The 13,564-nt window shown below is 43.4% G+C and overlaps 1 protein-coding gene across 3 annotated transcripts in view; it reads left to right on the forward strand.

Annotated features, from left to right (window-relative positions):
- The window catches only part of LOC147881835 (DNA repair protein RadA-like protein), a 204,861-nt gene that overhangs the window by 154,957 nt on the left and 36,340 nt on the right, over positions 1-13,564 (forward strand). For 2 of the 3 annotated variants that reach the window (XR_015543932.1, XM_087401430.1), the window contains exon 11: positions 7,635-7,718. The exons of the other annotated variant lie outside the window; for it this stretch is intronic. Coding sequence is in view for 1 of the 2 variants with exons in the window: in XM_087401430.1 (XP_087257556.1) it covers positions 7,635-7,718 (84 nt within the window). In the remaining variant the exon portion in view is untranslated. The remainder of the gene's footprint in view (positions 1-7,634; positions 7,719-13,564) is intronic. 3 annotated transcript variants of the gene reach the window in all.

Consider the following 13,564-nt stretch of genomic DNA (forward strand, 5'->3'; position numbering starts at 1 on the left):
TCCTAAGCACGTGGGCTACAGCTCGACTTATCCATAGGCCTGTATCTAACCCAGGTGTCCCGTACCACCTAAGCCCATCCAGAGGACGTGTGATACACCACCAATGATTCGCAATGTAGATGGCCAGAGTCCCGGACTGGGTCCATGGGTCCAAGCCCTATCCATCAGTTGAGGAGCGCTCAACTGAACTACACAATAGCACTGGCCCTTGCTCTATATAGAAGGAAACCCGCTATAGATAGCACATTGCTATGAATAGCTTCCTCCATATAAAGTGAGCACTATATATGAATCAATCTCTATATATAGCAATCTCGGCTAAAAATAGCCATCCATCCCTATGCTATCCCATAACCCACGTTCACCTGCCATTGAACCCTAGGTACACCATGCATATCTGGTCCTATTTGTGGCCAAGAATCTCATCCTCAATCCAACCAGAATCATAGCGCAGGCGCCTCGATCCTCCCGACCACCCTCGAGCACGTGGGCTACAGCTCGACTCATCCATAGGCCCGTATCTAACCCAGGTGTTCCATACCACCTGAGCCCATCTAGAAGACCTTCGATACACCACCTATGATCCACCATGTAGATGGCCAGAGTCTCGGCCTGGGTCCAAGCCCCATCCATGAGTTGAGGAGCACTCAACTGAACTACACAATAGCAGAGACCCTCCCTCTATATAGAAGGAAACCCGCTATAGTTAGCACAATGCTATGAATAGCTCCCTAGATATAAATCGAGCACTAAATATGAATCAATCTCAGCTAAAAATAGCCATCCAGTCCTATGCTATCCCGTAACCCACGTTCACCTGCAGTGCCTCTTCAGTCTCTCTTCATGCTTAGAATCCTCTTCTGAATACCAAGTTGCTGAAATCTCTTTATAGTAACCTGCTCAATAAACTGAAACATATTCTTCACAAACTTGTTAGTATTCAAAAGATGTTCTCTCACCCAAATGTTTCATTGCACTAGGTGATGAAGAGCTTCTTAATCTATACAGACTATAGATCATCACTCTCTTTTTCCATCTCTTCTATTTCAGCCCTATTCATCCCATAAGACGCTCTACACGGAGAGCACTCTCTTAGTCCCAAAATTTGTCATAATGGACTGTTCAATCATATGCCTAAGCTGAGAAACCAGCTTATCAACGGGAGACTCTTCTCTCACTCTTGCCTTGGATTATAATCCATGTGACAAAATACCGTGTAAATCTAAGAATATCCCGCAATCTGCTGTCAGCAATAGATCCAAAATCCCTATTGTCGTAGTGGAAATGAAGATAAAATAGGGCAAATACTGCAAAAGCCCCAAAATGTGACCAAAAGGAGCAAATATCACTACAAAATCTGCAAATGTGACACAAAAGCCCCAATCTGTAGAGCAAAATCACCTCAATGTCACTGGAATGTGTGCAAACGTGATATAAAAGAGGGTGAAAAGCTTCAAATCCAACTGTACCAGGTAGATCTGAGTCAAGAGGGAGAGAATCAACTATTAAAAAATGCTCAAAATCAATATGCTTAAACTATTAAAAAATGCTCAAAATCATCTTCTGACAAGTTGTACGGATTCTTACAGGTACGTACGGCCTTACAAACAATTTTTTTTCCAGCTAGAAGGGTGCGGGACAGGGTCGTTTGTATGCGGGCAACTCAAAATTTTCAGGAAACGTTGAAATCGGACTTAAAAAGTCAAAAAACAGTCGTTTGACTGTTTATCTGCTCAAAAAACAGGTTTTTGGCGATGAAATGAGGCACCAGACTGAGCTGCAGCAAAATGGCAGGTAGGAGCAATGGGAGAGCACGAGGGAAGGTAAGTAGGAGCAAGAGAACCTGCTTTGGTACCACTGTTGGATGGAGGAAGCAATGGAACAGGAGTGGAGTGCGGGAAGCAAACAACAAGCTGGAGCAAGTAGTATTGCTCAAATGGATAAGAGGAAAATACAAAGGGTGGCCTATATGGCCCCCAAGTCAACCATATGGTTCAACTCATAGACTTGACCTGACCTACAAGGCTCATACCATGGCTAAGTGCTTACAAAAACAGCCCTGCAAAAAACTCAAGAGAAGCATAAAAGAGCAGCAGATAAGCACCGGCGTGACTTTGGTCTTTAAAGACGATGATGGGGTCACGGGTGTTGCTGTGTTTTCAGAAAGCAAGACTTTGGCGAATGAAAGGCAAGGATAAGGTGTCTACCAAACTGAAAATGCGGGAGTATGGATGCCTTTCATGTGAGTTTGTTGAGCCTTTCCAAGGAGATGTGCCAAAAAACATGCGTGATGAGAAACAGTTTGAAGTGGAGGAACTGGATGAGATTTTGTTTCCGGAACAGATTCTGGCACACCGTGAAAGGAAAGTCAGAGGTAGAGTTTCTAGAAGATAGGTGTGCAGAGGCCTGGAGCATTACCTAAAACTCAAGAGGGGGGTAGCACCTTCGCTCCCTCATGATACAGACAGCTCACATGATATCTAGAGGTTGCCTGGTGAACTGTAGGTCTCACCCAAGGTACTGGTTGCTAACAGTATGCCTGTCGTGGAACCTCTACGATGAGTGTATTGATCACTCCACCCAGGTGATGCATTGATGTATGGATGGAATCGCGCGCTCTCCTAGACCATATCATCATTGCTGGTTGTATCATACAGATCATGTATTATCTAGTATGGGCTATTCATGCCTTTTCCATTGTTGTATATTTGTTGTAATTTGTAGCAACAAACGAGATGGTTTGCTGTCTCAACAGGGAGGTATGTCACAGGGATGTGAATTTCATGTGCATCTAAACTTGTGGGTATTTTGGCCGGGAGGGATTGCCTAGACGAAGTGTCTACTTTCTAGAATTCCCTACTGGCCACGGGGACTAGCCTAGAGGAAGCGTCAACTTCCTAGAAGTCCCTAGTTCAATTTCTAGAGCACCCACTATGCCCAATGTTGGGCAAGGCAAGGCTAAGAGGGGTCTAAAAGTTGGGCCCAAGGAAAAGTTAACGTTTCATTGGTTGGAGAGGGTTAGGACTTTAAAGTTGGACAAACTGATCCATCGGTTTGGAAAGTTTAGACTTTAAAGAAGAGCCATGTGGCAATTTCTTATGCAAGCCTACCTGTCCTTTACTCTTCTCCCAAGCAAAAAAAACACTCGGAATTGACGTTTTGACTCCTTGCTCTCATTTTCATGCATCCCGAGTTGTGTTGGCGTTCACCTTTGTTTCTAAGTTCTTTTTCTAAGGCCTTCGTACGGTTGTATGGAAGCATTTATTGCTAAGGTACGGAGCAAGGGGAAGTGTATAGAACCATCTCATTGTTGTACGGCCTCAATTCCTTGCTATACGGACTAGGGCTGCCGCTTTCGGGCTGTTTTGGAGCTGGCACGCATTTCAAGGAAGGTTTTTGAAGCTGTTCGGGACTTCCTGCTTCCATTCTGGGGTTCCTTCCTTTGTAGAACAGCTTCTCTCTACTGTTTTCTGGCTTCTTCACCCATGAGCCTCAGCTCTCAGAATGTGTATGCTTACTTTCTCTCTTCTTTCCCCTTGATTGGAAGCCATTTCTACACCCCTGGGGTCTTGGACAGAGGATAGGTGCAAGACAGAGCTTGCCCCTTTGCCATGGACAACGGGTATAGAAAGAAATTATGGCTTCCTTTTGGAGTTCATTTGTCCTTTTTGAAGTTTATTATTGCTCTTTTGTTGTATGAATCCCCCCTCTTGGCCATTGAGGTTGTGAATGGACACCCTGTTACAGAGGGTGTAACCAGATTGGAGTCAGAGGGGCAGTCTGTGGATTCCTTGCTGTATTGAGGTCATTTACTCAGTGTGAGAACTGTATCGATGCATTGCTGCCCTGAGAGGCCGGTTAGTGGATTGTGGGATTGCAAGATCCTTAGAGGGACAGTCTAGCTGAATTTCAAGCCTTGAGGGTATTTTAGCATTTGTTTTGGACTTGTAGAATGCATTGCTACTCTTGGTTGGACATAGATGTGAGGAAATGCCTTAACGTTGCCTGGCAGTTGGGCGCTAGTGGGTGCACTCGAATTGATGCATTTTGAAGCCAATTGCTGGCTTGTGCACTGGACTACTAGTGTAGCAGAGTGGAAGGGTTAAATAAATGCCGAACAGCGTGCCAAGGTATTTGGGGCCAGTGTGGTGTCTCGTGTTTGATCTCATTGAGCAGGGGCACTCTAGCCTCCATCCAGTTTCTTTTTCAAAGTTGTTTCTAAGTGGGTTTGTACTTAATGAAGTGGCTGAAAGATATGCAATGTGGCTGTGAATGACATGGATGCTAAGCTACTTACAGTTTACTGGCCTTTATTTTATTGAAAGCCGGTTTCATCTGACCTGCAAGCTGCAAATTCGCAAAAGAGGGCAAATAAGGCAAAGGAACAATTCGCAAAAGAGTACTCCATTAACCGAAGAACTTAGAAGAGAGCAGCCATTGTCGTTGGACGATTGGAGAATAGAGTAGCCATAGGTTATAGCCATACTTTGACGTTTGGAGCAAGTAGTTGCTGTTGTGCATTGATGTTTGGAGGGAGCAGGTAGATTGTAGACCGCAGAGGTGCCACAAGGGCTGGTTGCTGGAAATTCAAGGTGAACTGTGAAGGGCTTCTTCAAGCTTGTTGAATCCTTGGACAAAGGGCTGCTTGTATAGGCCCTTGAGACGAGCAAAGTCGGTCAACAATGGACATACGTGAGGTGAATCAGCTGTACGGACGATGGGAGGGGTGTCTAGACGAGGGCGGGAGTCGGGAAAAGCTCATAATAGCATATAGGAATGAAAACTGCATCGAAAATGCAGTTTTCTAATGTTTGGGGGCCAATTTTTTTGGGGCAAAAAAGGTCACGTACAGATAGCCATACGGAATGACGTACAGTTGTTGTAGGAAAATTCCATTTGTATGTGTATGGTGTAGGAGAGTGCTCGAGTCTGTCCATATATCAAGGCATCACCTGTGTCGAGTGACTAGTATACTCATCATAGAGGTCTTGTGGCTGAAATACTGTCAGCAATCAATACCTCGGGTGAGACCTGCAGTGTCACCTCTAGATACGTGGGCCTGTCTGTCTTGAGGGAGTGGAGGTGCTCGTCCCTTCTTGAGTATCAGGCAATGCTCCAGACCTTTGCCTCAACCGTGGTTGGGTTGAGCTGAAATGCATCCAGCTAGAGCTGCAATAACCTAGGTGAATTTGCCAAATCTTCTTCTCCATCCACTTCGCATCGAGTTCTGAATAATTTCTGATTTTCATGAGATAACGACGGGAAACTCTACCTCTGATCGTTCTTTCCTTATGTGCCAAAATCTGTTTTGGAATCAAGAGCTCATTTTGGTCTTCCATTTTAGGCTAATTCTCATCAAGGATCTCATCAGGCACATCCCCATGGAAAGGTTTCAGCCTGTAAGCTACATCATTAATCTTCTGCAAGACTTGGAAGAGCGCATAGTACCTCATATTCGGCTTGATGTACAGCCTTTCTTTGCCTTTCGTATTCCGAAGTCTTGCTTTCTGAAAACACAGCAAAACCGAATCACCTTCTTTAAAAACGAGCTCCGACGGTGACGATCGGCGGCTCGCTTATGCTTTTCTAGGCTTTTCTTGAGGGCTTCTTTAACCTTCTTATAAGCTGCATTCAAACTTTCCACATACTGATCTGCTTCAGAGATCTTTTCCTTCATCTGCAAAGTGGTAGGTACCTTTCTTCGAGCTTCCACGACTTCAAAGGTGCTTCCCTTGTGGAAGAATGCACTATGTTGTATGCAAAGTCAACCAGTGGCAAAAACTCTTCCCACTTTGCCTTATGCTTTGAGACATAGCATTTGAGAAGATTCAAGACAGTAGAACTTGTGTCTTCTGACTCTCCATCTGATTGTGGGTGGAAAGAGGATGAAAAGTTCAGTCTAGTGCCCATGTTTTCAAAGAGACCTCTCCAGAAAATGCTGGTTATACACAGATATCTATCACTGACAATGGATTGAGGCATTCCATGATACTTGAAAATATTATGCAAGAATATTGTTGCCATTTGATCCGTTGCAATCTTCTTCCTGATTGGAATGAAATGGGCTTGCTTGCTGAATCCACATATGATTATCTAGATCCAATCATGTCCAGCTCGAGTATGAGGAAGATCAAACATGAAATCCATGGCTGGCCAATAAAAGAAATGCTCCACTGCTTCCACTATGGCAACAATGCGTCCCTTTCTCAAAGGATAGATTCATAATCATATCTACAATACTCCCTCCATTGAAGTATGTAAAAATGTTGATCCAAGGTAAGCTTCTTGTAAATCCTATGCATCTGACACTACCTGGATGTGATATTTGCATTCCATATTCGTTATCAAATGACTTTAGGGTGTGAGCAACATTCCTTTGTAGCGCTTTGCTGCATAAGTGATGCTTCAAGGAAAGAAAGTGATCCCATTAAAAGTGACTTTGAAGCACACTCCAAACGATCCGACACCAAGCTTCTCGCCCTCCTCTATGGCCTTATGGGGGACCCCTAATACAATGGAACAATCAGCATTTCTAAATGAATGTGCTTTGTGAGAAGCATCCTCGTGACTTCTCTCCATGGATAACCATGCCTTAGAAGATGGATCACATGTATGTTTTAGTTGCTCATATCGCACTCGCTCTGTGTTTTGCATATGGTGGGCATGACTTTCGGTTAATACTTTCGGCCAGCTGATAAAAAATCTTTGCAAAGTCAACATCATTAGTATATTGATCCTTCATGGCACCCAGCTCACTGTGGTATGCAATGGTGATAGCTGAAACTTGCGGTTTTATGGATACTACTTTTGGCATTGGCTCCCTTGAAAGTGTATCAGCAACAACATTTTTCTTGCCAGGCACATGCACAATCTGAAAATGAAACATGCAAAGGAAGTTTGCCCACTCCATGTGTTTTTCTGACAGCTTTCTCTGAGTGAGAGAGTACCTCAAGGATTGGTGATCTGTTGGGACATAAAAATCAGCAACCAAAAGGTAATGTATCCAGGTAGAAAGAGCATGTATGACAGCCAACATCTCTTTCTTATAAATCTGCAAATACATTTCTGCATCATTGAGCACCCTGCTCTTATGCAACCACTCTTCGATCTTGCCTAAGCACTCCTCCTATGCTGTTTCCACAGGCATCACATTGGACAGCAAAGGGCTTGCGTAGATCTGGCGAGATAAGGACAGGATTGGAGGATAGCTTTTCCTTAGGCTCTTCAAAGGCTGCAATTTCCTTGTTACCCCACCTGAAAGGCACTCCTTTCTACTGTAGAGCATGAAGGAGTGATGCTATTTCTACAAAATAGTGAGAACCATGCGTCCCTTTTATAGGCTCGAGGGGCTCTTTAAATGCCGTTGCAATCTAAGCGTGGAATTGTAAAGTTTCCTATTATTGTAGGGCTTAATTGTCTCCCTTTGTACGCAGGAATGGAAAAGAACAACATTCTTATTCTTTTGTTTGTTTTCGGGAACACACAAAGCAATACAAAACTTTCAGTTGTATTCCTGTGGTTTGTTATAGTGTGGTTTCTTTTGGCTGATTTTCCTTCTCTGCATGTGACTTTAGTGAGTATGATGTTAAAAGCTAGCATAGGGTATGTAAATTGACATATGATGTCTGATGTAGGCTTTGTGCTCTCGGAACAATGCTAATCTTGGTAAGCGGATTGTAAATGGACCCGATCCTCTACGGCTGCTGTTAATTATCGTGGTAAAATCAATGTCCTTTGTATTGTTGAATTGGTGCTATGATGTTCTTGTTAGGGTTCTTCTAACTCTTACGCAAGAACACAGTTTCAATAGTAGGATGTGTTATGTATTATTGGATTTCATACATATCTACATACTTTTCTATGTCTCTACATCATTCTACCTAGTCCTTCCCTCACACCACTACATTCACCCATCCACCACCCATTGGATCGGTCCCTACAATAGTTGGTATGATGACGAGTGTAAGGCCTTGCACCATCAGCTTAGACTTAATACCAAGCATCACCTTCTCATATATATATATATATATATATATGTGTGTGTGTGTGTGTGTGGTGTGCGTGTGTGCGCCCGCGAGCATGCATGGGCATGTGTATGCATATGTATGTAGATGTGTGTATGTATATATAGATATATATATACATATATACATACATGTGTGTGTGTGAGAGAGAGAGAGAGAGAGAGAGAGAGAGAGAGAGAGAGAGAGACCTAAGCGGAGCAGGTGGGCTCCCCCTTGTGCAGCTCACACGCGTGTGTTAGCATTAACCAATTCTGACGGTTTGGTTTGTGCACGTGTGCAGGGGAGCGGAGCAGAGCAGCTCGATGCTCCCCTCTTTTTTCTATGCATTGCTCAGCCTGTACCTCGCTGGGGCTTTAATCCTAAGCTCTTGTTACATTCCGAACCCCTTTACATTCGTACCACGCCCCTGCCAAGCCGTTTGACCTTGCTTTGCCCCTCTTTTTTGCCTCAGGTTCTGCTCTCTGTGTGTTGCTTCTTGGCCTCTCTTTGCTCTTTACTCATTGTTGATTTTTGTAAGTACTCTTCTCTCTTACTGTTTATTCATCAAATATAGGCCTTCGCTACTTTGGTTCCACATCGTCTGATCTGTCATAGTAGCGTGTTAAAGACTAGCACAATCTCTTATGGCCAAGGGAGATCATCCCACCCACTCAGTTAGTTCGACACCTTGGTTATCTGTTGGGCTAGGAACTTACTCGTCGATAGCAAATTGATTGGGTTCTAATCAAGCTTCCATGGGCTAGGAACTTTACTCGTCGACATCAAATTGATTAGGTTCTAATCAAGCTCCATTGGGCTAGGAACTTACTCGTCGACAGCAAATTGATTGGGTTCTAATCAAGCTCCGAAAAAAGCTTGAATATTGGAAATTGGCAACCTGGCCTTTACATACATGTTAGTCTCCGAATAGTGCAATCCATTCTTGTGGCGTATATTCAATTTTGTTTGCCTTTGATCATGTTCACCAAGGCAGATCTTGACTCCTTTATGTCTGTCATTATGGAAATCTTTTGGCATTCCAAACATGGCAGAAAAAGTCTTAGAGTGCTTTCGGTGCACCGAATTTGTTCCCCTAAAATGCATGGAGGATTGAATATCACTAATATCCAGGTGCACATGCTTGCTCACAGGGGGGAAATGTTGCTGCAATTACTGAAAGATGATCAGCCCGGCAGCAACTGAAAGGTGATCAGCCCTGGGCTCTCATGATTCAATCTCTGGTCACACATATCAGTACTCTTGCTTTTGGTCATTGGCAACCCACTCAGTGGGATTTCTTGTTTGGGTGCATTGATGGCACTTTGCATGGCTGCCCTTTGGTCTCCAACTTGCTTCTTGACTGGAAGCATATTTTGTCTCACCTTGAATGGCATGGCCGACAGTCTCTGAGCGCTTAAAGAAAGCAAATAAATAAAAATTGGGATCACTAAAGACTTTACAATTGCGGTCTGTCCATAAAGTCCAAAATGCCCAATAACAAGCCCAAATAAAGCTCTGGTTGTTGTGGATGAAAACGAAAGAGCCAGAAGATTTTCCCAAAGAGAAGAGTCGGTAATCTCGCTCGTAGCCTCTATCGAAGAGAATCCTTAAACTGTCAAGAAGACGGGCAATGCCAGAATAAATGAGGCACAGGCTCCTGAGAAATCAGACACCGATGACATAGAGCAAGAGCAATGTGCCTACGGGCCAGCAACTATCTAAATGGAAAAATTCCCAGAAGTACTCGCCATAAGAAAACATGTTGCCGAAGTGGAACCTTGTAAGCCCAAAGTTGCCGTAGTCTTTTTCTCCACCACTTAATTGGCCAATGCATTTGCCAAATAGAATTACCCCTTTCTAAAACCCAGGGTTGAGGCAAAAGCATTTTGTATAATGCAAGCACAGTAATCTGAGATAGTCTCAAAGGACGAGAGGAGGAACCAAGGGAAGTCAACAGTCCTCTAATCGATCATGGAGTTCCAAAGGGGGAATTGGAACCAAAGTGGAAAGCATACAAGTGATTTGCTACCTCAAAGTACGATAATGAGAACCCAAACCATATTGTGTGGCTGGCAGAGAAAAGGGAAGCATAGAACCATCATCATGAATAACATCAACAACAGTATTGATCCCTTTAAAAGAAATAAAGTAGAAACGATGACGTTCCTGTAGACCAAGCGGAGGCTGAAAAACTTTTGACCAGTGAATGCTTTCAGCCCGCAAAGAGTCTCTACAGCAGTCTTTCTTTGATTGCTTGTGGACTCGCCAAATAGATCAGAATGTATATTTTGCTTATATTGAGATCTTCAATTGATGTGTTTTCTAGCGTCTCTTTTCTAAGGTGACTATTCTTGTAATATAATCAATCAAAGCATTATAAAAAAAGTGTGTGTGTTTGGGATTCACTCAGGTAGACAAGGGTTTGAGTTGTTCTTCACTTGGGTTCGTTACCAGGCCTACACGCAATGCAACGTCTGGTGCTACAGCTACCGCCTCTGGTTCTACAGGTACTGCTTAAGGCTCATCAGGTGATGGGTCTAATGTTATTTTTGGAGCAGTTGCTTCTACTGCTACATGTAATTTTCCTCTTACACAGGAGCAGATTCAGTGGGATGGTCATGATGCCAAAGCACATGCGTGGATTGCTCTTTCAGTGAAAAAGGTTGTTATCCCTCATATCCGGCCTTGCAAAACAACAAAGCAAGCATGGGATCAGCTTACATCCTTATATCAGGTGCGCAATGAGGTGAGGGTTGCCTATCTCTGCAAGCAGTTGAAGGACTCGAAGCTTGAAGAGGGTGGTAACATGGATGCCTATCTTACCAATGTGAAGGATTTGAAAGGCCAATCGGCTAATATTGATGAGGTGGTGCCTAATTCTCAGCTTGTTTTGAATACCCTTGATGGGTTGCCTCACTCTTATCAAGGCTTTGCTACTACATTGAGGTTGGTTGTAGGTGGAAATGCCAACCATGATTCTCTTGACCAGCTGGTTGCTCTCCTCCTTCAGGAGGAACCAAGCCGTGCAAATCGCAATGCTTCTATGGCTAATGATCAAGCCTTTGCTGCCCAGCATAAAAGCAAAGGCAAAGACAAGGTTTCAGCTGGTAAAGCCCCTCATTGACATGCTGGTCACTCCATGGTGGCTCTTCTTTGGGAGATAACAAGAGATGTAACTATTGCAGGAAACTTGGGCATAATATTTTTTGAATGCAAGAAGAAGAAATAGTTTGGTCTTGCAGCGTACTCCTGAAGATAGACACAAGTCAGCCAGTGTCACAAGAAATGTTTCGAGATCTTGACAAGCATTTCGTCTAGAAACATGTAAAATTAGTGTATTCTATATAAATTATTTGATATAAATGATAAAAATAGTATATTTTATATAAATTATATTTCATATATAAATGATAAAAATAGTGTATTTTATATAAATTATATTTCAAAAAGCGTTACCACGTTTCACACATTTCTTAGAAACGTTTCGGGAAGAAACGTTTCTTCACGTTTCTACTGCCAGCTACACTAGAGTCGGCTAATTTTGCACAAGACCAGCATTGGGCTTTCTTGGTTACATGCCAGTATAATCTTGATGTTCATGATGCCCGCATGACAATTTCTGATGTATCTGATGCCTGGTTCTTTGATAGTGGTGCTAGCAAGCACATACTTCCTGCAGGAAGTTAGTCAGCTCACTTGAGCATACATCAAACATGTGCCAATAATGCATCATATACAATGAAAGGTGTTGGCCAAGTTACTCTTACTTCTGTTTCTGGTGGTCTTTTCACAGTAGAGAATATGCTTTATGTTCCAGGCATTTGTAAGAACCTCATCTCTTTTTCAGCGATAGCTACTTGTGGATGTGCAGTGTATGATGCTACACATGCCTTTACCATTGTCTTGACTGAGACATTGACCAGAGGATTGTATAGACTTGATGCCTATTACAAATACATGGACTTGCAGATGCACATGCCTTTGCTGTTGATTCCTCTACCATGGAAAATACCCATTTGTGGCATGAGAGGTTTGGCCACCTCAACTTTGGGGCTTTGGTGAACCTTGCTTGTTGATCTTCCCAATATGCATATGCCTTCAAAGCATGTTTGTGAACCTTGCATGCTTGGTAAGATGCACCGTTTTGCATTTCCCGAGGATGGGAGAGTTGGTGCCTCACGCAAGCTTTATTTGGCTCATAGTGATGTTTGTGGATCCATGCGGGTTGCATTTCTTGGGGGATTCTATTATTTTGTTATATTCATTGATGACTTCACCATGTACACTTGGATTTTCGCATTGAATTCATCTGAAGTTTCTACATGCTTCAGGCATTTCATTGCTTTGGTTGAGAATGAGAGTGGGCCGCACATTGCTCACCTTAATACAGACAGGGGGGTGTGAATATATGTCAAAGGAGTTTGGTGTTTTTTTTGAACTCATGTGGCATTATACTCTGCAACAGAATCCCGAGGTTGAGCACAAGAATAGATCAGTGCTAGGTGTATGTTGAAAGGCAAGCACTTGCCTAACAAGGTGTGGTTGGATGCCGTTATATAAACTAATTACATTGTGAACAGATGTCCCACAAAGGCATTGAAGACCATCACACCTTCTGAGGCCATAAGCCCAAGATTACTCACATGAGGACTTTTGGATGCTTGGCATATGCCCATGTGCCTTCTCCGACACGCACAAAGTCGGATGATAAAGCTCTCAAATGCATTTTTATTGTTTATAGCTGAGAGAGCAGGGGCTACAAGCTCTATCAGCCCCACACGGGCAAGTGTTTTGTCACTAGGGGTATTGTATTTGATGAATCCTACCATGCCTTTGTTGGACTGTGAAAAACGCGCGCCAGTTGTTGATGCCCCATATCTCCTTGACAGCTTGATGCCTTTGTTTCCATCAGATGCTCATGATGATGTCACATCTGAGGCTGCTCCCCCTTCATCTGTTGGCATTTGCAAAACAACAAAGCAAGCATGGGATCAGCTTACATCCCTATATCAGGTGCGGAATGAGGTGAGGGTTGCCTATCTCCGCAAGCAGTTGAAGGACTCAAAGCTTGAAGAGGGTGGTAACATGGATGCCTATCTTACCAATGTGAAGGATTTGAAAGACCAATTGGCTAATATTGATGAGGTGGTGCCTGATTCTCAGCTTGTTTTGAATACCGTTGATGGGTTGCTTCACTCTTATCAAGGCTTTGCTACTACATTGAGGTTGGTTGCAGGTGGAAATGCTAACCATGATTCTTTTGACCAGCTGGTTGCTCTCCTCCTTCAGGAGGAACCAAGCCGTGCAAATCGCAATGCTTCTATGGCTAATGATCAAGCCTTTGCTGCCCAGCATAAAACCAAAGGCAAAGGCAAGGTTTCAGCTTGTATTTGATGAATCCTCCACTATGCCTTTGTTGGACTGTGAAAAACAGCCCATTGTTTATGCCCCATATCTCTTTGACAGCTTGATGCCTTTGTTTCCATCAGATGCTGATGATGATGTCACATCTGAGGCTGCTCCCCCTTCATCTACTGGCATTTGCAGCCACATGTGCAGCA

Source organism: Dipteris shenzhenensis, chromosome 30 (genome assembly GCF_047967505.1).
Source record: "Dipteris shenzhenensis isolate YYH24624 ecotype China chromosome 30, Dip_SZ_1.0, whole genome shotgun sequence".
Taxonomy (NCBI): domain Eukaryota; kingdom Viridiplantae; phylum Streptophyta; class Polypodiopsida; order Gleicheniales; family Dipteridaceae; genus Dipteris; species Dipteris shenzhenensis.